The sequence below is a fragment of the Ictalurus furcatus genome, chromosome 25, assembly GCF_023375685.1.
Source record: "Ictalurus furcatus strain D&B chromosome 25, Billie_1.0, whole genome shotgun sequence".
NCBI lineage: Eukaryota > Metazoa > Chordata > Actinopteri > Siluriformes > Ictaluridae > Ictalurus > Ictalurus furcatus.
Window position 1 is genome coordinate 8,572,870 of NC_071279.1, and position 27,996 is coordinate 8,600,865.

The 27,996-nt window shown below is 36.9% G+C and overlaps 1 protein-coding gene across 1 annotated transcript; it reads right to left on the reverse strand.

Moving 5' to 3' along the window:
- Nucleotides 1-231: 231 nt before the first annotated feature.
- Nucleotides 232-27,901, reverse strand: fndc4a (fibronectin type III domain containing 4a). Its single transcript, XM_053614640.1, has 6 exons — nucleotides 26,650-27,901; nucleotides 13,727-13,842; nucleotides 11,962-12,166; nucleotides 6,161-6,250; nucleotides 2,488-2,621; nucleotides 232-312 (listed from the first exon to the last, which is right to left on the reverse strand). The coding sequence occupies exons 1-6, from the start codon at nucleotides 26,723-26,725 to the stop codon at nucleotides 271-273; spliced, it is 663 nt and encodes a 220-aa protein (XP_053470615.1). The 5' UTR covers nucleotides 26,726-27,901; the 3' UTR covers nucleotides 232-270.
- Nucleotides 27,902-27,996: the final 95 nt, after the last annotated feature.

The window sequence follows — 27,996 nt, forward strand, 5'->3', positions numbered from 1 at the left end:
CTGCAATCACACTGAATGAACATAAAAGCAGTGGGAATGAGCTCCCTTAATACAGCTCTACTTTACTTTATTTACAGTTACCCTACAGGAATAGACTCTCTTTTTTTTACACATTGAGCATGCGTGTGGGATGAAAAGTTCTAGCTTCAGTGGCAGCCAGTGCGATTAATGGTTCCTTGCACATGGCATCCTGACTCTGTGGTGGAGAAGGATTACAGCAATGTAGCATCATGTTAACAATGGGAAGAGCAGCCATCTTCACTCGTCCGATTAGACCTCTATGATGTTGATAGATGGCACAGACTGATGAAACTGCAGAGCACAGGGGAAATAAGAACAAGAGATATCACTCAAAGGACCAATTTCATTAAACTCACCATCATTTGTGCGCATGCAAGGAAAGAAGTGTCTGATCTGTCTGACAGCACTGTTAGATAGCTGTGGAAAAGAACGACTACACCAAACCATACATATTAACGTTATATAATGTTGGATATGCCTAATAAAGAAATTTTAATTCGGAGACTGGCCAATGAGGCATACAAGGAAAACTTGCTTGAGTACATAACTAAATAGGCACTGATATATAACAGAAAGGTTTAATGCCACTATGTCTGACATGCTGTTAATGTCTTTTTGAATCCTTTAAAAACGATAATGAATTTATCACTAAGATAACCACATACTTTGACCACACACTGATGTGCATAGACTACATATATGGACAGGCTGAAAAGGCAGCAGTATTTTTAAGAAGGGATGAAGTGCTTGGCATTCACAGAGAATTGGAGGCTGAAGAAGGAAATGGTGAAAAGATCAAAGGGCTTTATTGTCAGGTTTTGCTCCTCCTGGGTACGTGATCTACTTTAAAAGTAGGTCAGTATTATTGGAGTTTTTATGTTGAGACATTTGCAATGCTAAAACCATCTTGTTCTCATCACTAATAAGAGAGAAATACGCGCACCAGGGATGAAGCAAAAAAATAAAAAATCTGTATCATATCATACATCAGTTTCTGAAATTTAACAAGCATGGTAATTGTGTCAGCCTTTGCTAGCTATCAGTTACTGTTATCTCTGAAATTTACTGGTGGTTCAATATATTGAACTGTTTTTTTTTCTGCTTTTCAGTCCATGCCCTTGTGTGCATTCATCTTCATTCAATGGTTCTTGCAAAACACTAAATCTATAATAAATGTGTCATATTTAAAATAAACAACCCCAAAACAAACAGTGTTCTCTCTCTCTCTCTCTCTCTCCCCCCCCCCCTTTCTCTCTCTCTCTCTCTCTCTCTCTCTCTCTCTCTCTCTCTCTCTGTGTAACTCAGTATGGAAGATCACATCTTTAACCATTAGAAGTCATGATAGTCACTCCTTGTTCAGTCTCTGACTTTGTAATTAGTATTGCAAAGGACACAAGTATAAAACTGATCCTTGAAGACAGTCTTGGAAGAATAAAGTTAATCAGTTTGATAAGGAAATGTGTTTTGCAGCATTGATTTCACTGTTGCCTAAAGATGAAGAACTTATGGATCAGAAAAAAAAAATGTTTTATTTTAATTTTTTCCCTGATAGTGCAACAAGACTAAAGATGACCTCCCTAACATGAAACTTGATGTTCTGGACTCACATCATGTCCAGACTAGTGAATAACCAGGTAACAATATTTTTAAGGAATAAAACACAGCATGGTATAGTGTTATAGTAACATAATCCACAGCGGGGTGGTGTTATTACTTTCCTATAACAGCACATCACAAAAAGTTGATTTCTCTTATTTAAAGCAATTTGTCAGTAATTAATTCATAAACCATTTATAGTTACATTTAATGTTATAAAACTTCTGGGAGACAAGTTCGTTACTGACTTTTATTATAGTAGTTATCAAGAGTTATTTCCATCCACATCCTCTCTTTACGTCTCTTTTAGTTAATACGGTGAATAAAACCCACAGTTCCTTATGTTACTGACAAACTGGAAAGTGCAAAATGGTTTGTCCTGATGACTTTCACATAGCAGAAAATGGACTGTTATTTAGCTAAATGTATATCAAGTATGCATATTTCATTGTTAAATAACCACATTTACATTTTTTAAAACAAATATTATGAGCTTTAGATTATTGTGGAGCATCCACTCATACAAGTCCCTGTTAATAAGTTATGATAAAGTGTTCGAATGAGCCCATTAATATAAACCTGTGTTTCGAATTAGAAAATGAATTCAAATCAGAGAAAATTAATCAACACCTTCTGACCAATCAGATTCAAGAATTCAAGAGCACTGTGGTATAAAAAATGGTAACATCATGTTTAAAACAGGTCTTTAACTCACATACTATTAACAGGAACCCAATATATGAGAGTTTATTTCTGTCAACATTGTTACTAATAATGAAAAAGATCATATGATGAGCAATTGTTATAAAATCCAAAACAGTAGCTCGGGCCCCTGTGACATCCACTGCCGTGAACAGAACATTCCCTCACCTTGCTCCTGAGCAGTCCTCCGCTGTGGTGCTCTGGTGTGCTCCTCTCAGACAACGGCTTCACCTTCTCTTTGCTGTTACTGTTATCGTTGTCCTTGATAATGTCATACTGCCGGCAGAACAGTGCGATGACCGCTAAGAGGAGATAGCAATCGACATGCTTCAGCACCACACACAGTTTGCAGAGACAGAACTTCAAAGATCAATAAAGTCTCTATGAGTCCTTGTGAGGTATTGAGCTCACAGAGACAGCCATGCAGAGACCTTTGAGAATAATTTGCAAGTGCAATAGACATGGTGATGAGGTTGTATAAGCAAGCACCACTGATAAAACTTGCCCTTAGGAAATATTATATTGAATGGCACAGTGGCACAGCAGGTAGTGTTGCAACCTCACAGCTCCATGATCCCTGGTTTGATACTGAGCTTGTGTTATTGTCTTTGAAGTGTTTGCATATTATTAGGGGCCAAGCACTTAAGGTGCTTCTTCTGTTTCGTCTTCTTCTTCCGCTCTCGAGTCTATGGCAGCCCACAGAACAGCTTGCGGGAAAGTTATGAAATTTGGCACACAGATAGAGGACAGTCTCAACATTAACCAGAGCAATGGTCTCTATCTCAAAGTCTCTAGCGCCACCAACAGCTCAAATTTGCACCATACATTTATACAAATAACTTTTGAACCGTAAGGGCTAGAAGCAAGATTTTTTCCTCTGATTTTCTGTCATGAAAGTTTTTCCGCCATTTTGAATTTTCCGAAATAATTTACTTTTTCGAACTCCTCCAAGGCAATTTTCACCAAAATTTAATCAGATTTAAATGCTATCAAAAGCTTTTTGATAGACCCAACTATTCTCGTATAGTGCATCAACGACTTCAACGAAGAGCATGCCAAAATGGGCATGAGGCTGTTTCTTCACAACAGTTTGGCATATTTAGGTGAAACTACCTGTCATCACAACCGCTTAGTGGTCATGAGATATGAAAAATGGCTCATTTTGCTTATCACTTTTGAACAGGTTGAAAAAATCATGACACTTTTCTCATTAGATTCGGTACAGCATACCGAGTCAAACGGTACCCAATTTTCCCATGTCGGATATTTTGAATTTTGTAGTAAAATGCTAAATTTTTACAAATGCATTGGCATATTGTTACGCAACTTGGTAGGTGTCATCGGCACCATGCCTTGAAGGTACTCAAGAAGTTTCGAGACAGCACCACCTTGTGGTCAAAAAGTATAATGGAATTTTAAAAATGCTAATAGCTTTTGAATAATTTTGCCTATTGTAATGAAAGTGGTCTTGATAGATTCCGTGAGTGATGCCGAGAACAACGTTATCAATTATGCCATAGTCAATCAAACTTTCTGTCCGCCATTTTGAATTTCATTGAAAATCTACTTTTTTTAACTCCCCCTAGAACGCTGAACCGATTTTCACAAAATTCGATTCAAATCATCTTCAGACTATGCCAGCCAAAAGCTATCAAAAGCTTTTTAATAGACCAAACCATTCTCATTTAACGCATCAACAAAAATGATGGCATGATGCCAAAAAGAATCTGAGGCTGTAACTCTGCAACACTTTGGCATATTCACAACAAACTTTGTGTGTGGCATTGACACCCCACCCTTACTACCCCACATCAATTTGGTGACAGAGCTACCTATTGGTCAATCATGATAAGCAATTAAATCATATAACAATTGATTGCATTTATGACTTTTCAACCATTTTGCCTAAAACCATATAAATTTGTCTAAAATTGCTCTTTTTAACAGCTGTTTTTTATGCTCCCCTTAATTGCTGCTTGCAGCTATATTTCCTTTTGTTTTGCTTTGGTTTCCTCCGGATTTGCTGGTTTCCTCTCACCTCCCAAAAACTTCTCAGGTGTGTGTGTGTGTGTGCATGGTGATGTGCAATGGACTAGTTTCCCATACAGGGTGTATTCACACTTCACATATTAATTGTTCCTGGGATAGGCTCTGGATGCTCTGCAGTCTCGACCAGGATAAAGCAGTTACTGAAGATGAATGAATGAAGTTTTTCCCCTAGTCTTAAACTGTTTGATTAATAATATTTCAGATGTGGTATTTACTTTTCAACAATTCAACAATTTAGCATCTAACGATTAGGTACTAACAATTTAACATCATAAATTTTAGTATAGTATAGTGTAGTATAGTATAGTGCAGTGCAGAATAGTAGTGTAGTACAGCATAATATAGTATAGTGTAGTGTAATAAAGTATATTATAGTGTAGTGCAAAGTAGTATATTATAGCATAATATAGTATAGTAGAGTATAGTGTAGTGTAGTGTACTACAGTATAGTGTAGTGAAGTATATTATAGTGTAATGTAGTGTAGTATAGTTTAGTATAGTGTATTATATTATAGTATCTAGGCCTTTCAAAGTTATTACATAATTACTTTTTGTTGATCCTGATTATGATTATTTGACATAATTTATATTAAATGTTTTCATATAATTATGCAACAAAATATAGTTTCACATAAATGTATTTTAGAGGTCAAACAGAACATATTAGAAAACATGATTCACTGATATACAGTAATTGCTCAATCAAATTGTGCCCCAATATATTTCTACTAATTTTGGTGAGCATAGTTGAAAATTGACCAGGAAAAAGATGGCGACATTTTTAGCTGTACAATTTCAGTGAGCCTGTTCCACCTTCAGTCTCAGATTCCTGGAACCTGGTGATCTTCTGCTGTTGCAGTCCATCTGAGATGCTTTTCTGACTGATATTCAGTCACTCACTCAATCTTATTTTATTTTAGTGCCATTCTCTGTAAACTCTAGTATAAACTTCTGTGCGAAGATCTGCATTTTTAAAAATACTTAAACCATCCAATTTTAGCATCATCTACCATGTCACATTTTCCCCCATTCTGATATTTGATGAACATTAACCAAAGCTCTTGACCTGTATCTGCATTAGTGTATACACTGTGCTACTGCCACGATTGGCTGATTAGAAAATTGCATGAACAAGCAGGTGTTCCTAATATAGGGGTTGATGAGCATATATGTGGTATGTTTATTGTATGAATAGATCAAAATCAACATAAAAACATTAAATCTTTAATCACAATGTATAATAATTCATCATCAGAAAAAAAAAATCAGGACTGTAACAGGCATAATTATATCAGATTAATTATCTGTTTAAATGCTTTGTGAAAGTAAAATTCAGTCTGATTATACACTTTATGTTGTTCATTTTTTAAAGATTTATTAGGTCCTTTGACAAAAAGGTGGTCACACCGGCTTAGAGATACAAGTACAGTACAAATGAAGGATTACCTCTTACAAGTCCTTTTTAACAAATACTCAGTGCTATGCAGTAGGGTAATACTAATAGGTTAGGATAATACTAATAGGAACAGTGATGCTCTACAGAGCATTTATGTCAGAGGAGTTCTGTTAATTCTCTTAGGCAAATCATTAGGTTGGAACATAATTGATGCAAATCTCATCATTATTAATACCTGACACAATTTAAACCATATTATTACGGTGTTTTTAAGAAAGGTAACATTTATAGACAATTAACAATAATCTGAGGTCCATGCTTTAATACTTCCAGATGCTGTAATTCATAATCAATAGTCAGAAATAAAGACTGAATTTTAGATTTTTAACCTCATACCTGCCCACATAAGCAGCACCACCACAATGATGATCATCTCTCCTGTTTGTAGGTTTCTAGACTTGTCCAGACCTTCAACAGTTGGATCATCTATAAATTCAGAAACAGGTGGATTGGATTTTTTATTAAGCTATGACCTCATAGAAAACTGATGCACAAAATTTTTCATATCATAAATTGTAGACCAGAGGAACAACAAATAACCTTCTACTTTTGAAAGAAAGAGATTAAAATATGCTCTTTGTATGCGGGCTAAGGCTTTTGGTGATGAAATTTCTACATCAGCTTTTAGTATGTAGCATAGCACTGGTCAATTTTGCCAGCATCCTCATTCTGTCCAATCACCCAGAGCGTTAAAGAAGTGCTTTCCTAACCAACTATCTGTCTAACTCATTAATCCCATGTTAAATGAATTATCTTTAGCATTCTATCCTCTTCCTCCTATCTTTTATCCTGTGTGGAAGTGGTCCAGGGCATCACTTTATCTAATTGATCTTTCTTAGTGGATAAAGATGTAACTGGCTCTTATGTGCTGGCTGTCATAACTGTGAAAAGGAAAGGATGGGTGGAAGATGGTTTCGCCCGAGCAATTACGGAGAGAGGCCATTCATCATTTATATCACCTCAATTTCCAATTACGAGTGAGTAGTATTAAAACACTCTCGCTCTCCACTGATAAACAGCCAGAATGAGTGACAACCAAGCTATCTCTCTCATCACTTGCCTCGATAAATATTTATGACGCTGAATAGGAGATTTCCTGCATGTCTCTAGGAACACAGGAATTGACTTACTAATTTAAATGGAAAAGATGCTTAATGCTCTGCAGGTGTTCATCTACTTAGATAAGGAACCATACTCAATGTGTGGTGGTTTTTAGTTAGCATGGTAATGGCTGCTCAGCCAATTAGTGAGTAACTTTAGGTGTTTAGATAATACTAGGGTGTGCTAGCAACATAATGCTGCCTTGCTGCCTACTGACACCTATTCAGTGCTAAGCAGCTGTTCATTAGTTTCACTAGATTGAGATTTGTGCAAGGATTCAATCTGTGTGGGGCCCTAGAGAACACAAAACAAACTAATCAAAAAAAAAACACACACACACACACACACACACACACACACACACACACACACACAAACACACACAAACGGACAAACCAAAATATACAATATGATGGCAGCATAAATAAAATGCTTCACAGACACAGATATTATCTCAATGATTTGTTCACTGTAATGGCTATCACAAACAACATCACACGAAAAAGCTTGGGGAAAAGGTTTTCTCCTGCAGATGCAACACTTCTGATGTATTCAAATGGATCAAGGGAGAGTGGATATGAGTTTACCATTTTGAACACTTTCCAAGAGCAGCAAGTTACTTTAACAGACATGACAGTGCATCAAAATGGGGGCGGGATAGGCGATATCTGATCGTTTACAATATACCGGTAGAAATTCTCTACACAACAAGAATTAGTCTTCCCGCGATAATAACGATAAAGTCTAGTTGATGATATATTTCTGTGTGCGATGGCCTGCGACCCATCCGCAGCTCACGTGCAGAGCGAAAACAAGTATGGTGGGAGGCGGACATGAAGCTGAGGAGGAGTTTATCTCTGAAGGAGGAGATACTATACCTCTACAATCTGGAACTGATTTGGTTACAGAAAATCAGTTGTATTTTTAGATCAGTGGTTCTCAGCATGAGGGGCGTAGAGAGACTGGAAGGGGGGCATAAATTGTTTTCAAGAAAAAAAACACAGAAAGGGCATCAATTGGGTACTCGGTGTATTTTATTACTTTTCAAATAGAATGTGCATAAATGAAAAAAAAAAAACCTGTCTTCCCTCTCCCTCTGCATTTTCTTTTTGCTGGGGAGAGGCGGAGCTTAGCCTGCCTTTTATCTAGCCCTCAGTGCAGATCAGTGTTGCCAACTTAGAGGCTTTTCAGACCCCTTTAGCTACTTTTTTTTTGCGCAAAAAACAGTGCCTAGCGACTTTTTGGACAAACCTTAGCAACTTTCCAAATGTTGGCAGTACTGTCCTGCAAGCGTGAGGTCTTGCTTTCCTGCTGCACTCACACCTCTCTCTGCGTCTGCTCTGTTCAGTGAGGGGCTGAGAGCCGGAGATTTAACAATGTCATGGATAACGAGACACGCCCCGCGCCCTTCGTCCCAATTTACATCATTCATATGTGAATGTTTTTAGAACGCAAGATGATTGCAACATGTTTTACATGTAAAATAGTCCACATTTTTACAGCCTAGTCTCTTGTTCAAAGTAGTTATAGTGTTCAGAAACATTTTATATTATTCATGCTCCATACCTGTCTGTTATATAATTTTATAAAAGTCTTAAAAATGCATTCTATCAAAAACAGATTATATATTAGTTAATATATAGATAGATTTTATATAGAATAGATATTGGTCTCCTCCAATGGGGGGGGGGGGGGCGTGCCACATGATACGGGAGGCTTGGGGGGCTTTAGTTACACAAGGTTGGGAGCCTCTGTTTTAGATCAATGTTTGTGTTTCTGAGATTCTCAAGGTCACAGATATCACTTGTAGCCAAAAACAGTGGTGAATGTTACTATACTTCTATCATCACTGATATCGTTATCGCGATAAATACCAGAAAATATTGTGATATAGTTTTAATCTATATCGCCCATCCGTAATCAGGAGGATCGTCCTTCTTTATAACAACGAAAAGGAGGGTTTTCCCCCAGCTTTCAGTAATGATATCAAAGAACAATGGTATCTAATGGGAATCAGAATACATGACCAATATAACGTTTCACCAAGGAGGGTATCTAAAATACTGAATTAAGTCAGACTATGGGTAGCAATGAAACTATGTTTTAATACAATGCATTCTGGAACTTGCAGGTAATTCTGCAATCTGCATTAAGAACAAGGAAGAATGTGAGAATATGAAATGATAAATAAGAAAAATAATGAGCAATGTATTTAATATCTTATTTTGATTCCCAAACTAATTAAAATGCTTATCAGATGCTTATGTTCATAAAATGCTGATGTTCCTCAAATCAGTAAATCTTGAATGACTGTTTGGCCATTATTGTTGTTCCTAAATTAGTTTTGGGAAAGCTGAGAAACTGCAGCAAAATGTTTTTTGTTTTTTTTAAAGCATCATCATTGAAAAGCCCAAAGGCACATAAAACTACTGCGCCACTACTGTAGATAGCTCACTGTTTTACTGAGTTATGAAATATAGTTTGGGATGTACCAATGTAACCCTTTTTCTCCTTTCAATTCAATATCAGAGATCTGAGCATCAGCCAGTTTCCAATAATGGCACAATATTCCTAGCAAATCAGTTCACACTCTGCAATTTTTGTTGCCAGGTTATGCAAAAGAGGCCTCCTGACGTCTGGCTTTAAAACAAGTTTTGTCCTGTTCTCACGTGTCATGTGTCATCATATTCAATCTGGTCCAATACTGCTAGTTGTATAGCAGTAGTTGTACCGAATGGGTACATTTCTAATAATAGTTGATTGCACGTTATCCGTATAAACAGTGAGTTTTGTAAGTCAGTCTTTTATGTGAGTTCCTGTTTGCTAATCTTTAAAAAAAAAAAAAAAAAAGGAAAAAAAAAGAAAAAGCACTGAGGTGATGCAAGTGTTTTGTTTTTTTATTGTTAATATCTGGAGGATGGTAAAAGGAAAAAAAATCTCAGCACTATATTTATGTACCTTGATTCAAAAACAATGGGCCTCATTCATCAATCTTTTAGTAAGGATGTGTGTAAATGTTTGCGTAAGCTAAACCAAAATAAAAAATTCCACCAGATATGCAAAAGTTTCAGAAATGCTGATTTACTTTGTACCCGTATGAATATTTGATGAATGCCAATCATCGGTAAATTACAAGGCATAGTAATTTATGCATAGTAAACCCAACAACATCCAAGAGTTGAAGCTGTTCTGTACTGAGGAACGGGCTAAAATTCCTCCAAGCCGATGTGCAGGACTGATCAACAGTTACTGGAAACGTTTAGTTGCACAAGGGGTTCACACCAGATACTGAAAGCAAACGTTCACATACTTTTGCCACTCACAAATATTATTGGATCATTTTCTTTAAAAAAAAATCAATGACCAAGTATAATATTTTTGTTTCATTTGTTTAATTGGGTTTTGTTTATCTACCTTATCTACTTTTTTTGTGTTTAAAAATCGGATGATGTTCTAGGTCATATTTATGCAGAAATATAAAAAAAATTCTAATTCACAAACTTTCAATCACCACTGTAAAACCATTAATATTTGTTCTTTCAAAACTGTATCTAGCTGAATATAAACACCAACCATATGGATACTGTGGTCTCTCCTTTAGAAGGCTATTTAATACTAAGACCCCATTATTAGAGAGAATTATTGGCAAAGTGCAGTGTCAATTAGCTTCAAATAAGCACTTAGATGATGTTGTCAGGAAGTCTGGCCACATAAAGGAAATAAAAGCAGCCCTCACAAAATATTGACTATGTTCTAATAGAGATATGACCCCAAACAACCAAATAAATTACATTAAGATCCAATCTTATTCACTGACTGAATGCCCACTTGTATTCTCCATTTCCCCCATCAACATTCATCAACTTCTTCTTTACTTATTTGACTTAAGAAGAATTTGCTTGATACTTTTCTACAGCGATATTAAAAAAAAGTTGTGAATGGTCCAGAGTATGTGATTTGGGTTGCTATTTGTTTGCAAGAATAAATATAGTTATTTGAGTATTCTTATGACTTCTAAAAGAAATAGCTCTGCCTTTGTCTTGCTATTGTTTTGTTATTGTTCTACTCTTTTACTAACTTGGCAGAAAACAAAATGCAAAGCTTACACACACACACACACACACACACACACACACACACACACAAATTGCAAAGCAAAAGTTGTTAATGCAGTCAGCTGTATGGATCAATTGAGACCAATTCCTTAGCGCAGCGAGATATTAAATATAAAGTTCATTGCACTGAATGTCAGAAAGCTGATCAGAAACTACAGCAGAAGTAGAGATACATGATAGCTCTGTCTATAATTAAACAGGAGAAGGGAACAGAGAGACCTGTACCTGTAGAAGGATTCTCTCACACTCTTGTGCCCAGTTTTTACTTTTATATACTTGGTAACAAAATAGATTTTGTAAATAAAAGCTTTATGTAATGGGTCATTGTTAGGGTATGCAATCTTTGTTAACCTCAGTTTACTTGGTCAGTAAAGTAGTCAAACGTGTATCTTATTTCTGCAAGAACTATGAGTGGTTCACATTAAATTCAGACTGGGTTGCTGACATTACAACTTACTAGGACATGATATTTAATCAGGCTTTCTAATTAATTTTGTATCACTTCATTTTAATGAGTTCATTTCAAATTGCACTTGACTAAGCAGAGCAGTTTTAGACTGAATGTACGCAATGATCGATAGGGAGCCCTTAATTCAGTTATGAAGGGCATGGTAATTAGCTGATAAGTTGAATCAATTGTGCTGGAGCAGGAAGAAAAAAATTAGATTGTGCAGGCCCCCATGACTTAACTCATGTTAAGTTGTAACCCAGAGGTCTCACAGGCCTGCCCACAAAATACACACACATCCAAATTGTAAACTAACGTTCTATGGACTCTTCTTATTGTTTATGGGAATGTTCTATTATAGCAGCTATAATTAACATTCCCACACCTTACAAATATCGCAAACTGGAATATTTATAGAAAAAAAAAAGAAAACACTAATCACAACACAAATCTAAAGGCATAGGCTTCAGTACCTTGGTTCGAGCTATTGGAAGGGAAGCGGTCTGACTTCTTGAGGGTTTTAAAGTGGATACGCTTGCTGGCCTGACTTTCTCCATACAGGCCAATAGACTGGACCTGGACTATGTAGTCCGTCTCCTCCTCCAGGTCCCAAAGCACACAGGCCCTGCTGGTGGTGTTTATCTCCCGGATAAACCGCTGCATGTGGCCATCCTGCTTCTGAAACCACAGTAAACACAGTGGCCTTTAATTAGCCCTTTCTTTATTTTGATTTATTATTATAATAATATAATTTTTTGTGTTATAATCTCAACAATCCACCTTTTTATTGTTACATCTCCTTACACAGATTACAGCAACTCACATTTAAAAGACAAAAAAAAGGGTTGTATTAATGGTTTGGTTTTTAATGTGTAGAAAATATACTATATTCACACAATTGTCTAGAATGTCTTTGTATGCTTTAATATTAAGATTTCCCTTAACTGAAACTAAGAGGCCCAATGTGGCATTAAAATAAATGCCTTACATTTACGGGTACAGTAGCGAGTTCCAAAGCTCAGTAAATGTGGACAAGATAGTTTGTTCAAGCTCGCTGTCTCCCGGCATTAAGTGGATTGATGGAGGTACTTCATTAATGAATAATACTATCCAAAAAGCCAATCTTCAAAGCCATTACCACAGTTGGAGGCAGTTTTATTACATAACATGGCAAGCTGCTATATAGAGTATGTTATTGGTTAGATGCAGAATGCACTTGCCAGTCTGTACAGTTTCAAATGCAACATATAACAAAGAGAACTCAGTATGCAATGACTCAAAATAAAAAAAAGCAATGTTAAGTTATACTCAGTGTTTAGTACTGAAAGGTTTATTACATGAATTGTTACATACAGTAGCTGAATAAATTTCTTTAGTAGAGAAGGAGAAGAATGCAACAGAATGCATTTGGCTGCTTGATCAGTCTGATATCTGTATCCTACGGAGCGACACCTAGTTTTCAAATGGCCAGTCAGATATCTTTTTTCTTTTAAGGGAGGTGGCCATATGCATGACAAATCTGCCAATATTGCGCTATAGTACATGTTGAAATTGGCCAACTCTGTTTGAAATTGTTAACAGAAGAAAAAAAAAACGCCATATGTTTTAGTAAATGTGATCATTTATAAGCATCAGTTTGAACTGCCAAACTAGTGAACTTGGCTGACATAGCTATCTACAGATCGGTTTGTTTGGACATAGACATTAAATCTGTAATTGGTAGGTATTAGAATAAATACATTACTGTATATGACCAAAAGTATGTGGACTCCTGATTATCACACACATACTGTAGGTGGTTCATCCCCAAACTTTTGCCACAAAGTTGGATGCAGACTATTGTGTAGAATGTATTTGTATGTTGTAGTATTACAATTTCCCTTCACTGGAGCTAAGGGGCGTAAAAATATATGTTTAGCATGACAATGTCCCTGTGCACAAAGTGAGGTCCATGAAGACATGGTTTGCCAAGACTGGAGTGGAAGAACTCAAGTGGCCTGCACAGCACATTTGGTTGTGATGGTCATGTCTCCACATACTTTTGGCCATATAGTGTAGATATTTAATACATATTATCATGCAAGTGAACAAGTGAGTGTTCTTTTCATGGCCATGATCAGCAATTTATTTATCAGTTTACAACATCCTTACATCAATAATTATTATTATAAGACTATATGTTACAAGGAACCTTGGATGGATGGCATGAAAACCGTAGTAAAGTGATACAGTATTTACCTGCTGTAGGACTGAGAAGCCAATAATGATATCCCCCTCTGGAACTTCCCAGGTCACTGTGGCTGAATCAGCTCTCAGATTCATGACTGACACGTTGACTGGAGCAGGTGGGCGGTCTACAAAACAGGGAGGTTTGCACGTTATTCATTTGACCACTCAAATTAATTTAAATTAATGCCATTGTCAACCTTAAAGTTGACTGAAGTGTACAGCATAAAAAAGGACTATAGCTATGAAAAGCCATGCACCTCATTTCATTCAGTAATGGCTCAATTTATTATTAAGGCTCTTCAGCTCTGAGCTGCACACATTCATCTGCAGAACCGCTGAGTGCAGGATATTGGCCCTTACTTGTCAGTTTTGTAAAAGATTTAGAATTAAACACTAATGACGTGCGATATATATATATGCCATGTACGAGTGCAGTTGATGATTCAGCTTCAACCTTGTGGAAGTAAGAGTCCTTTAATTACATACTATATTATCTTTAAAAAAAAAATATTTATTTTTTTTTATATTAAAACTGTAGACCTCATTGCATGTGAAAATGACTGTTAATTTGAGGATTTCATGAGAATGAATGGTACTTAGGTCTCACAAAACTCCAAGGACATTCAAAGCTGCTAGAAAGTAAAATGGAGATTTCTGAAATTTCTGTCTTTTCTACCTCTCATACTGTATTGTGTCTTTTTTCTCAAAATGTGATTTTATTCTTATAGTATTGCACTATATTTTCAAATAATGGTCTGAATAACAGCAGACATTGGGAAACACCATCAGCTAAAAACTATACAGTAAAGCTAATCAGTAAAGGAAGTAGGCTACATAGAAGGAAGGAAAATCAAGAAGAAAAGAAAATACCTTTTTCTTACCTAAAAAAGGTAAGAAAAGACATTCCACAAACTTATCTCAAAGTGTTAATGTTCTGAACTATTTGATAGATTAGTAAGTGGTATTTTAGATATTTATTGATATCGATGATACTGAAAATAAGTGACAACTACAAATAATGGAATTATTTTAAAAATGTTATGCTCAGTTGAACATACTCTCTGATCAGTTTGAGCTACAGATAAGATTAAATATGAATACAAGAGATGGTCAGAGATGAAATTGATTGACTGATACTAGCAAAAGCCAACGACAAAGCTAGAAAATACTGTCAATGTTAATCTTTATATTTGGCCTTTTAACCTGATAATGGGATTTTGCTGTTTCTTTCAATATCGAGAATTCTGAAGATCGTTTTCATTACTAAACCCATTTTAATGACACCCTGTGTTAATAAGCATTTAGAGCTGTATTCTGAGTTGGCAACTCGAGTTAAAAAGTTAATATTTCTGCAGGAAAAGTTCTCCAAATTCAGAGTCAGCTTACACAGGTGTTTAAGTTGATTTTCTGACCTGATTCTTAAGATTATTAAAATGAACAAAGGTTTCCAGTTTTTATTATTATTATTATTATTATTATTATTATTGTTTTAAGAGTAGAGGCGGATAGAAAATGCAGCGTGTGCATCCACAACAATAAGACATTCTACAAAACCTCATGTTATACCCAATATATATATATATATTTCTCCAGTTCTATTATGATGCTTAAGTCATGGCTATCCATAAACCAAAAGGTACAATCTGAAACAAAACCAATCTTAAAAACTGTTTCCCAATTGTATTTATCAGTGGCATTGGTGTGGTTAGATGTTCTCCCTTTTTAATTTTCCTCTTTCACCTCATTCAAAGTGTGCATGCTTAGAATACATAGGAAAAAAAAGATAAGGATGAGCTGTAATCCAGTACATACTTACTAAAGTTGAAAAATGACTGCTCATCCAGCTATCGTTGAACAAGAAAATAAACGTGATTCATGAGGAATACTCGCTCAAGTTGTGTATTTTTGGTTGAATTGCATTCTGTGATTGAGTTTGATTGAATTCTGTACACTGTATCCTGTGCAGTGATTCCTGTTTTCTCTTTATTTCCAGCTTTGCAGCTGGGTGCTCTATCATGATTTAGCAGGCAATTGACAAGCTAATTAGTCTCACAAAAGGCAAACTCCTAGGCAGGCGAGCGTATATTGACAGATTCAATTCCAGGAAGCATGTCTCTAATTCTGAGGCCAGAAAATAGAAAGTAGGTGAACACAGAAAAGGCTTTTGAACCAAGCGTTTTAGCACTGGTATTTTTCAGCAGCTCCCCAAAACAGCACACTAATTGGCTTTACATGTTTGTGTAGATGACTGAAACAGGAGTTACCCTCTGTTTCTTTGCGAAAATGAAGCACTTTAATTGAATTATGTAACAGCTTTATGTAACAACCAGTGTTTTGACCATGTGTTTTAGTGAAATTTTCCTTCAGAAATTTTGTCATTTTTAGGTATGCAAGTCACTACAAGAAGGACATATCAAAGGACAAACACAGCAAATGGTTAGAAAAAGAATGTTTTATCTTTAACTGTGACCCCAATTCTATCACTGCAGGTAATCACAGCCAGTGCGAGACACACAATCACTGCCCAATTAAGACACTATGGGAGGTCTGGAGAGTCACAGTAAATATTGACAGTGTCAGTATTTCTTTCCAGTTCATGATTATACACTGAGAATAAGGTCAATTATACAGGATTCTCTGTTGCTGTGGTCAATAAAAAGCTATTGCTAGAATGTACACCGATCAGCCATAACATTAAAACCATTGATGTAAATAACATTGATTATTTCATTACAGTGGCACCTCTCAAGGGGCGGGAAATATTAGGCAGCAAGTGAACAGTCAGTTCTTAAAGTTGATTTGTTGGAAGCAGGAAAAAATTGTGATGGCTAGATGACTGGGTCGAAGTATCTCCAAAACAGCAGGTCTTATGGGGTGTTTCTGATATGCAGTGGTTAGTACCTAACAAAAGTGGTCCAATAAAGAACAAGTGGTGAACAGGCAACAGGGTCATGGGTACCCAAGACTTATTGATGCATGTGGGGAGTGAAGGCTAGCCCATCTGGTCCAATCCCATAGAAGAGCTGCTGTAGCACAAATTGCTGAAAATCTTAATGTTGGCTATGATAGAAAGGTTTCAGAACACACAGTGCATTGGAGCTTGCTGTGTACGGGACTGCTGCAGGATAATGCACTCTGCCACACTGCAAAAACTGTTCAGGAATGGTTTGTGGAACATGACAAAGAGTTCAAGGTGTTGACGTGGCCTCTAAATTCCCAGATCTCAATCTGATCGAGCATCTGTGGGATGTGCTGGACAAACAAGTCCGATCCATGGAGGCCTCATCTCGCAACTTACAAGACTCAAAGAATATACTGTTAATTTCTTGGTGCCAGATACCAAAACACACCTTCATAGATCTTGTGGAGTCCATGTCTCAATGGGTCAGAGTTGTTTTGGTGGCACAAGGGGAATCTACACAATATTAGGCAGATGGAATTAATGTTATGGCTGATCAGTGTATGAATCAGAATCCTGTGTGTTATGCCACAACCTCTGACACACCTTTGTAGCTACCACTATTTCAGAGCTGCCAACATTGATAACAACAAAATCCAAGCAGACAGAGTGTAATGGGTTTGTTAGATGTCCTGTAATCAGAAGCACCTTAACAACCTTGTGCACAGAGCGACAAAGAATGGGCTCAATAGAAGACAAAAGTGAGTGGCATGAGAGTAATGCTTCATGGAGAACTGGTTTTGAGAAATGAAATGGGAAAGTTCTCTTACACACTGAGCCACCAGGCAGAGGTAACAGAGGGTGTGGCAGGAACCACAAAAACTAGTTAAGTTAGAGAACAAACAGAATTAATTAAGAGAGAATGAGTATGCACTCTGTCACTGGGATCGAACCCAAAACCTCCTGGGCATAAGCAAGCACTCTAATGAGTGAGATATGGGGGAGGGGCAACAAGTGTATTGAAAGGGTTAGGCAAAAAAATGAGAACTAACTAAAAACAGATGCAGGAAAACATGATCAATCAAAAGAGGATGAAAATAAAGGCATTGCAAAAAGTAAACTACTAGAGTTTGTCCAATTACTTTTGGTCCCTGAAATATGAGGAAACCACATATATAAAGTGCTGTAATTTCTACACCTTTTACCTGATTTGGATGACATGTCTATATATGACTGGACCTCTGATATTTTGATGTATAATCTGGCCCCCTTTGGAAAATGTTTGGACACCAATGACCTAGATAAGGTAACCATTACCAGCAAAACATTGTGTCTTTCATAATCAACATCCTTTCCACTTCAGCAAATTGGCTTTTCTGCCAGTCAAATTTCATGTTTAGAGTGACCACTACTGTAGCTGAAAAAGCACAACAGTATAGTTCTTTAGTGTTTCTAAATATTGCCAGAGCAAGGACTTCACTTTTTTTTGCAAATATCACGTAAATAAAAATATGCTATAGTGACACACACACACGTGCACACACACACACACACACACACACACACACACACACACACACACACACACACACTTTGTACTTCATTGACGTCACCATAAAAGCGCTTCAGGGGGGCCAGAGGGCTTAGAGCACTATTACGGAAAGAGCCTAAAGGGAAAACAGCAAGCAGTTAGCACACAAATCTTCTTCTTCTATGGTGATCACGCCCTGTTTAGACCTTATGGTTGCATTGCTAAGTAGACTGTATCTTAAAAATAGCATAATTAGATTCAACCATCCTATCTTTGGACACGGAAAAGACCTTTGACAGGTTTGAACAGCTTTTTCCTTAAAAGATGTGATTCTATATACTCACACCCAACACCTGAAATATTGACAAATAGTGTGATCTTTAAAGTCATTAACTTCCACTAGACAACACTCGAAGTGGCACTTGACATTTTATTATACCTCTTCGACCTGAAGAATTGCAGCCAATCTCTACTATAAAATACATCATTGGTAAATTCTCTGGTTACAAAATAAACCAACCTTGTTACGGAATGACAGGGAAAGCTAAATACTAACAGTGACTCCAGCTGATTTTAGGTTCTCTTTCACTCAAGTTGCTTGTCACTTTCCTATTTATCAATTAAGATGATTTTGACCGTATATCACTAGCTAATTATCAATCCTCCTTAAACCTTTTTCTAAATATTTGGAAAGATGGAGATTATTACCCATTTCTCTAATAGCCTACATTAATATTCTTAACATGAATGTATTCCATAAAATGTGCAATGGCCTGGAAAAACTACAAGCTTTCCAAACTGAAATATCTCATAGCCATACAAATATTATATCTATTTCATAATTATCCACAGAATAAACCACAAATGATTGGCCATACAGCATATCACTAAAGACTGCAGTTTTTATTATGGGCATTTTCACAGTCAATATAATTACTGGAAGCAGCTCTCATAAGCTAATTGATATTTATATTCTAGAAGCAAAATGTCTGACAGCTTTTTGGAAAAGAACAGAAAGACCTCCTATTATGCAATTGCTAAACAATGCCTTCTTGTTTATCAATGGAACGATACGTGTGCCAACCGGGGGAAAACCATCAGATGTTGTGGCCAAAGATGATGGGTTTTCCCCCACCTATATTAATTTGGTTAAATGGGGTTTTAACCAGTTTTCTGCCAATAATATACACAATATGGCCAAATATACCTGTTCCAGCATGACAATGCCCCCCTGCACAAAGCAAAGTCTATGAAGACAAACATAATATGGCTTTCCAAGGTTGGAATGGAAGAAATTGGGTGTCCTGCACAGATCCTTGACCTCCACCCCACTAGAAACACCATCAAAACAGAGAAAAGCACTTATACTCTCTAAACGAAATGTAGGAAATAGAAAGGCAATGACATAGAAGGACAATTAAATAAAAATACAACATTTACACACACATCAGGCAGAATCAGAGCTCTCCAGGCATGGACTATTCTCAGGCAAACTAGGCAGACATGGTGAAGAGAAAAACATATTCCTGAGGACAGGGTTCAAAAACAGCACTCCATGTTGGGCCAAGTTATCAATGAGAGGATTTCAGGGGATATTATCATTCTAACTAATGAAATAGTTAACTGAGTTTTTTTTTCAGTAAAGTGCTAGATATTTTTTGACCTTTGAAGTGCTGTCAAAACACATCAAGGTGATCTGAAGCACTACCTGAAACATTCTATAGCATCTGAGGTGCACACAACAAAAAGGTGAGATGAAGGGCTTTGCAGGCTGATCTACCTTTCTTCCAGCATCAATCAATCTGAGAAAAGTGACTTCTGACAGTCGTCTAATATGTGCAGATATTAACTCTGCAAATCCAGAGACATTGTGTAATTTTGAGTGGGTAATGGAGCACAAACAGCAAGGAGCAACATTACAAATGAAGTGGGTAGGTCCATACTGAGTTCTCTTAAATATTAATGCCTTCATTAAAGTTAGGGACAAAGATAAATACATTTATGTCAATCACTGTAAACAAACTATTCCACTTCAACCCTAAGGACAGTTTTGGGAAAATTATTAAATAGAGTATGCAGAAAAAACTCACAATATTCTATGTACAGTGTTTGAATTTTTAAATATACAAATTTTAACATTAAATATTACAATTTAAATACACACATTTATTCTTTCAAAAATGTGGGAGTTTAAGCTGAAGTGTCCAGTTAGTAAATAGCAAAAAATGTGAGAGTGTTGTAATACATATACATGTGTATTTTTAAAACACTGCAGTATTTTTTGTTTAAACAGCTTCTGCAAACTGGCTTAACGCCTTTTACTTGTCAACACTGGATCTGTAAAGAGGGGAAAATCAGTGTTGCCACTGTTGATGCTAAGATTTAAGAGATTTTTCAGCATGCCTTAACCTTATTGACATATGTGTTTGAGATTTTGAACTTTGTCTTTTTTGATGGACATCCCAGGAGAACAGCAGTTTCTAAAAATACTCAATCTAGCCAGTCATCTTGCACCAACAAAAATGCCACAATCAAAGTCACTGAGATCACATTTTTCCCGATTCTGATGTTTGATGTGAACATTAAGTGAAGCTCTTGACTCATATCTGGATGATTTTATGCATTGTGCTGCTGCCACATGATAACTGCATGAATGAGCATGTGTCTAGTTGTTCCTAATAAAGTGGTTGGTGAGCATATGTACTTTATATGTATTATACAGTATGTATATGTAAGTTTATATGTATATTCAAGTTTGAAGCCCAGTTATACAAACAAATCTATAGGACACCCAGACCGCTGTAATTATCTTATTTTCATTCTTACCTTCTTGTCATGCCATAGAAATGGTCTGAAGATTCCATCTAAATCTACTGTATTTGACAGTGAGTTTGGTCATGTGAGGAAGATATTTATATTAAAAGCACCAATCAGATAGGTCCAAGTCAAGTGATAGGAATATTTCCTGTAAACTGTAAGTCTCATTTAGTGTTTACCTCTTTAATATTTCACATTAGGTTTTATTCAGCATGCAAACAAAATGTAAGAGGCATTAAAAAAAATGGATTTCATATTTGCAATAGGCATTTGCTATATTTCTATCTGTACATGTGAGTTTGTGTTCTGTATATTTTATCTCAAAACATTTTAATGCTGAATTTGTTTTAATAAGTCTAAAGATTAGAGTAAATAGACCTGGGTTTAGATGGTAAACCTGGGGTTTGTCATAGTCCAAAGACAAGGAGGTTAAGCAGTAGTTATTTTTAAATGCCATTGTTTTAGTACACAGATATAACAATTTAACCCACAAAAGTACTGGGCCACTTTAAGGTGTTATGTAAAAATACCACCCTCTTTGTATTCCTCTCAGTACATAGTTGTATTAGAAGGATTACTGACAGAGTTTTTTTCCTTTTTTGAAACCTGTTTGATCTTTTTTCACTAAAGATGGACACAGTGGTTCATAATCTTTTAAAATATTGCAAACTTAAAACTGGAATTCCATGCATTACAATTAGCAACTGTATTATTATTCCACCTCGTTTACTATTTTTATGTGGGTTAATGCTTCTATGACGCCTTTGTCCTGAATGGGTTCTTGGTAATCTTTCGCCAGTTCAGGTGCCTTAGCTTAACATTTTTTTCCTTTCTTAAGAAATTGTGTTTTCCCTCCTTTATTTACATTTACGTTTTCCTTTATTCATTTAGCAGACGCTTTTATCCAAAGTGACTTACAAATGAGGAAATACAAGTTTATCCCTAACTGCTGTCACTTATGTTTGTTATTATATTCTGGAAGTGTTTTTGATAAAATAACCATCCACTTCCTTTTTCACTAAATTCAGTGCAGATCTACAGTTATAGTTTGCACTTTTATGAGATTAGCCTTCGTGGGATTAGTTTTTTGAATTACATCTGCCACTTTGTAATCTATCTCTAGCTCCTGTGTGTTTAATACAATTTGACTTTTCCTAAAGGACAGAGAGTATGTGAGAAGACAAAGCCTCACAGGAAGACCTTTGCAGACTCCAAAAAAGTTCAGGCTTCGGCAAACCATTTACATTAGCCTTGAAGAAAATATTCATCAATTCACAAATTCTTAAATCAATATTGTACATACAGGCGCAGTTCTCTGATATAGCCTATGTAAGACATACAGTATTATTGAAATCTATTGAAACTGAAGTGCAGTTGTACAGCGTCGGCAGGGTGCTCTGTTATCTATAAATTGATATCCTTCAAAGTTTTTGCTAGAGGTGCTGTGCTATTGCCAGCTGTGCTATTTTAAATTCAGTTATGTGTGTCTAGAAATTGCAATCCTATTACATTTTGGTTGTTTTAGCTAGATTTATACAGTAGTCTTAGTGATCAAAGGCAGCACTAGTGTGTATTATTGTGTGTATAAATCTGAATAGATGGGTATGAATATGTTCCCTTTTCTTAATACCATTAGATGCTTACACTCTCTGGCTTTATGGGTGCCAAATGCTTCATCTTCCTGTGCACAGATAAAGTGAAGATCAGATATGTATAAGTATGCTGCACATACACACTCTTTGTATGGGGTCTGAGAACATCATACTTCAAACAGCTTTGTCTGCAAATGAAGAAAGGAACCTCTGCATACCATCTTCCTCTTTTCATTTTAACAAATGCAGATTAAACCTCATAATCTAACATTATGTAAATGCACTGGAGAAGAAAGACAATGACTGAACGATCTGGCTCAGCTCCATGCGTCATCATAAACAAAGGCACAAAGGGTCATTTTCACATTAATGCTGGATAACTGTGACATCAGGAGCGCTGCAGGTCACATGAATGCCACCATCTGTTTTACTGAAGCTCTGCATCCACAGCATGTGACTGTTTGAAGGGTTATAGTAAGGGCTACATGCAGCCTTGCTCAAAGACACACGTACCTCAGTCTATAAGAAAATGGAGAAAGTAGCATTCACTGACCTTTAACGCAATCAAGCCTTCAAAGTTAATTGTGCTGGAACGTATGGATTAGAGACAGCAGAACAATATATGTGTGTCACAAGCTCAAGAATGTTGCCACCTCTGCACTGGTATACTAGTACTTACAGTATATGCAGTCACCATATATGTTTATTTACTGCATGTCTATTTTCCCTCAGCTTTGTTTCACTATAACGTATGCTCTATGCTCTAGACTTCTGTAATTCTAATGTAGGTTTATTTTCAGATCAAATATGCATCTAAGCAAAGGATTGCCATAATACTAAAGACTGAATAAACCGGTAGCCCAGTGGTTACAGCTTTGGGTTGTGACACAAAAGGACCCATAAAGGCTGTGGAGCAAACCCTGACCTGCTTCTGGAAGTGATGACTGTATGTGCTAAGGCCTTGCTATTCAAACATAGCTTAAGACAAGCTGGCTGAATGGATTAAGACATTGGGATACTTATCAAAAGGTTGTGAGTTTAAAGCCTAGCATCACCAACCTCCCACTGTTGGGCCTTTGAACAAGGCCCTTATTTCCTCAACTACTCAGTTGTATTATAGTTGCAAATGCTTTGGATAAATGTGTCAGCCAAAGAGATAAAATGTAAATTTGGTGCAAATGGCACGAAGCAAGACACCACAGCAAGACAAGATCTACAAATCAGCTTAATCATGTTTACATTTACCTGACTGCTTTTATTTATTTATTTATTTATTTATTTATTTATTTATTTATTTAGTTAGTTAGTTAGTTAGTTAGTTTTATATACACTATACTGCCAAAAGTACGTGGACACCTGAGTATTGAACATTCCATTCCAAAATCATGGGCATTATGATTGAGTTGTCCCATCTTTGCTGCAAAAACAGCCTCCACTCTTCTGGGAAGGCTTTGAGGATTTGTGTCCATTCAGCCACAAGAGAGCAAGAGGTCGGGTACTAATGTTAGACCAGAATGCCTGGTGTGCTGCTATATGAAAATTTAATGTTCTCTAAGTAATAGGGGATGGGTCTAAGTGCCTATTTCTTCCTTGCAGCAAACAAAGAATAAACTATGTGCATGGATGGCCATAAACTCCTCCTGATGCAGGAAATGATTATTTGGATAGTAAAGCACAGGAGTTACAGCTTTCCAGTTAGTACCAACCATGTAGAGCTGCACTAAGCTTTCACAGGCTGACGGAATGAGTAGCAAGAACGAGTGTGTTTGTTTGAGATTAGGAAATCTTGGCATTGCTCACAACAAATCATTTATAATAATATCTGTTATTCAGAACTGTGTGTTGTTTCAGAGTAAATGGTGTGTAAATGCTTAATTTGGAGTGGTTGGTGGGCTTATATCTCTAACATGCTCTAGTCACACAGATAAGAAATCCTGTTTATGATGGAACTTTCATTATACGTGTTTGCTCTGGTACCAGCTTTTGCTCTACCTACATCCCATTTCACCATGTGAGACAGATGTACTTATATCTATTATGTAACATGCCATCAAAGCATCATAGTTAATTGATAATTAATAATTTAATTATCACGATTTAAAAATTTAATAACAAAAGAAAAATACATTCAAATCAGCTTCTTTGTAATTGCTATTTTTTAAAATTAATTTTATTTTTTTAATTATTAATTTTTAAGATCACATTACCTGTGATATCTCAGAAAAATGTATTGTAGCATAATTCATCATGATATCAATATTATTTAATCATATTGCTCAGCCCTATTGCATAGTGTGCCAGCATTTTTGCAAGAAAATCTTCCTGAATGCTCTAAATTCAATTCAACCACTGATGGCAACTATCTGAGAGCAGTGCAGAGAAGGTTTCAGGGAGCAGGTTCACTTTCTCAATTGTCTTTACTTTGTAATACATCTAATAGATGTTTGATCCTATCAGAGCTAAAATCAAAGTAAAACCACAGGTACCTATTCTACCAATATTCAACATGCCTATTGACCATTTTCTTTTTTTTTCTTATGGAGAAACAGAAAATGATGTTTATGCATATGGAGCTCTAATGGTAATTTTTCTCACTTGTGAGATTGGTGAGTGTCTGATGTATCATGTTTTATGAATGCCTGAATTTAATCCATGCCCATAGTCCTCTAGTCACCTATTTGCAACTCTCGTCACCTCTTACAGCGTTGACTTTGCTTTTGTCTCAGGTATAACCAAAAGCAATAAGAAAACAAATATTTAAGAACTACTACATTGTAGTGTTTCTCAAATCCACGTGCGTTTCAAACTGGCCAATCTCAATGAATCTGGTTCAAATTCGTGTTTATAGTACTTGGCAAGCATCTCAATATCTGTCAGTGTATCTTAGCGTGAGCAGACACCCATTTGTCAGTGCGGAAAACGTCAATGTTGCAGTGTTGCAGATTATTTAATGTTCTAAACTCTCAACAGTGAACATTCCACTACTCTAAGTCGTTTTGGACAAAGGTGTCTGTCAAATGTTGTACATGAAAATGTGCATGGTTGGGTTAAGTAAAATATCTTTAGCATATTCCCAATATACCCTGTGCAAGGTTATTAGATGTAGTGTTTGTTAATTATTATATGACTACTCTTACTCTGACATGTATTTTGTTTCTCTCAGCAGCTTTTAGTATATGATCCCATCTTAGATTAAAGATACAACCTTGCCAAGGGTTCAGAATAAAACAATTACCCGTGCGTGAGTAAGACACACCTGCAGACCACACAATCCCAGATCCCTTATCCCACAACATGGTCTCACACGTTCAAATCGCTTTCAGAGGGGAAAATGTGATCACTCCAGCAAGAACTGAGATTCATTCAGAATATAGACAGTTATGAGCAACTCAGTTATAATATAAATCAGCTATATAATTTGGGATTACATTGTCACTCCTGTCAAAAAGGAAAAATAAAATGATGTATATAGCAGAGGATTTAAAAAAAAAAAAAAAAAAAAATTTTCAAACTAACCTGTAGCTTAAAACCAAAAATACCCCTGGCTTTCTATCACATACAGTAGTGTGGTTATTCAGTCAGCTCTGTGATTGTGTATATTCTTTGTATTTGGTTTACCAAATGACTACATTTTTGTCAGCGATGCACAAAACTCTGCATTTTACAGATTACTACAGCAGCACTGTTACTATAGCTTTTGCAAATCACAAGCTTAATGACAACTTGATGCTATTAATACTCACCATAACAAGCTTTAACTCTTTCAACAAGGAATGACCGTGCTGTCCTGATTCTCTGCCAAATCTAAAAGATAATATTCTACCTCTCTCTCTCTCTCTCTCTCTCTCTCTCTCTCTCTCTCTCTCTCTTTAAAAGCTGGGATTCATTGTTATAGCTTTTTGTATTCAAGTCTCACAGGAAGGCAGGATGAGCGACCATTCCAGCTGCGTCTCAGTCAGTAACCTTTCAATGAAGCTGCAATCACGTGCATACAAACAGCTGGATTTGTCTACAGAACGGTAACAGACAGCGTACAACATGTGGCTGCAAGCAGTCATTAGTGTTTACAAAGCGAAGCTGACCATTAACTTACTTGCTCCGACCAAAAACATGTCAGTGCCAAAAAGCAACAGTGCGACAGAGTTAAGTAGAACGAAGAGGCGAGCCATGTTTCTCGACGGTGCTTGTGTTTCTTCAGACTCCAAATAGCTTCAGGCGCGCGCCTTCATCCGCTCCATCATTACTGAATATTGGCGCAATTAACCAAATATAAAGCAAGTCCGTCAACTTTATAGATTTCTCCCAAGCAGATCATGCTCTCTCTCTCACACACACTCACTCACATACACACACACACACACACACACACACTTGACGAGCTCCAGATGACGTCCATGTCGCGTTATGTCAGGTGTCTTGACTAATTTTCTTCATCTTCGACTGCTGGAATATAATTTTGCTTCTTCCAGTCTAGCAATAAAAGTCATAGGGTATTCCAGGTTTTCTCCATGCATCCTACAGCAAGTAGGATGAAGATCGCAGAGTTTGCCTCGTCTTCATACTTGGTGTTGAGCAGTGCATCTGTAAAGGCAACGCGCAACGCTAACGCTCACTCTTCATCCGCTCAGCGCTCTGGCTCAGTGTGGAGGGAAAAAATCCGCCCGTCTTTATTTATTAATGCATCCACAGACCGTTATACAGCTCGGTGATTAGGCACGAGACAGAAAGCCAGGCTTTAATGCAGCTCCAGTCCTCATGTTATTAGATTTGTAATTCCAGCACCAGTGCACGAGACTGTCACCTCTAACGCACGAGGGCAATGACAAGGAACCCTGGCTCTCTCTCAAATACAATAAGGCACAGTTGGAAATAAAAAGGAGACACATAGGATGGGAATCAAGGTGAATGAGAGGTCTGGGGGAAATGAAGCAGACAGAAAGTTTTCATGACACAATAAACACTGCCTCATTCATGGTTAAAAGCTGTTGCATTTTCAGAATGTTATTAGATCCCTGTGGAGCCCTGTTCATTTGGTTAACAATATTACACTGAATGTAATTCTGGTTTGGGTGCACGGTCTCTTAGTGCTTAGCACGTTCGCCTCAGACCTCCAGGGTCGGGGGTTCGATTCCCACCGTGACATGTTCTCCCTGTGCTGCGGGGGTTTCCTCCGGGTACTCCGGTTTCCTCCCCCAGTCCAAAGACATGCATGGTAGGCTGATTGGCGTGTCTAAAGTGTCCGTAGTGTATGAGTGGGTGTGTGAGTGTGTATGTGCTTGTGCCCTGCAATGGATTGGCACCCTGTCCAGGGTGTACCCCGCCTTGTGCCTGATGCTCCCTGGGATAGGCTGCAGGTTCCCTGTGACCCTGAAAAGGTATAGAGGATGGATGTGATTCCTGTTCAGTGGCCCAGTAGGAACTATATCTTACACCATGGCCA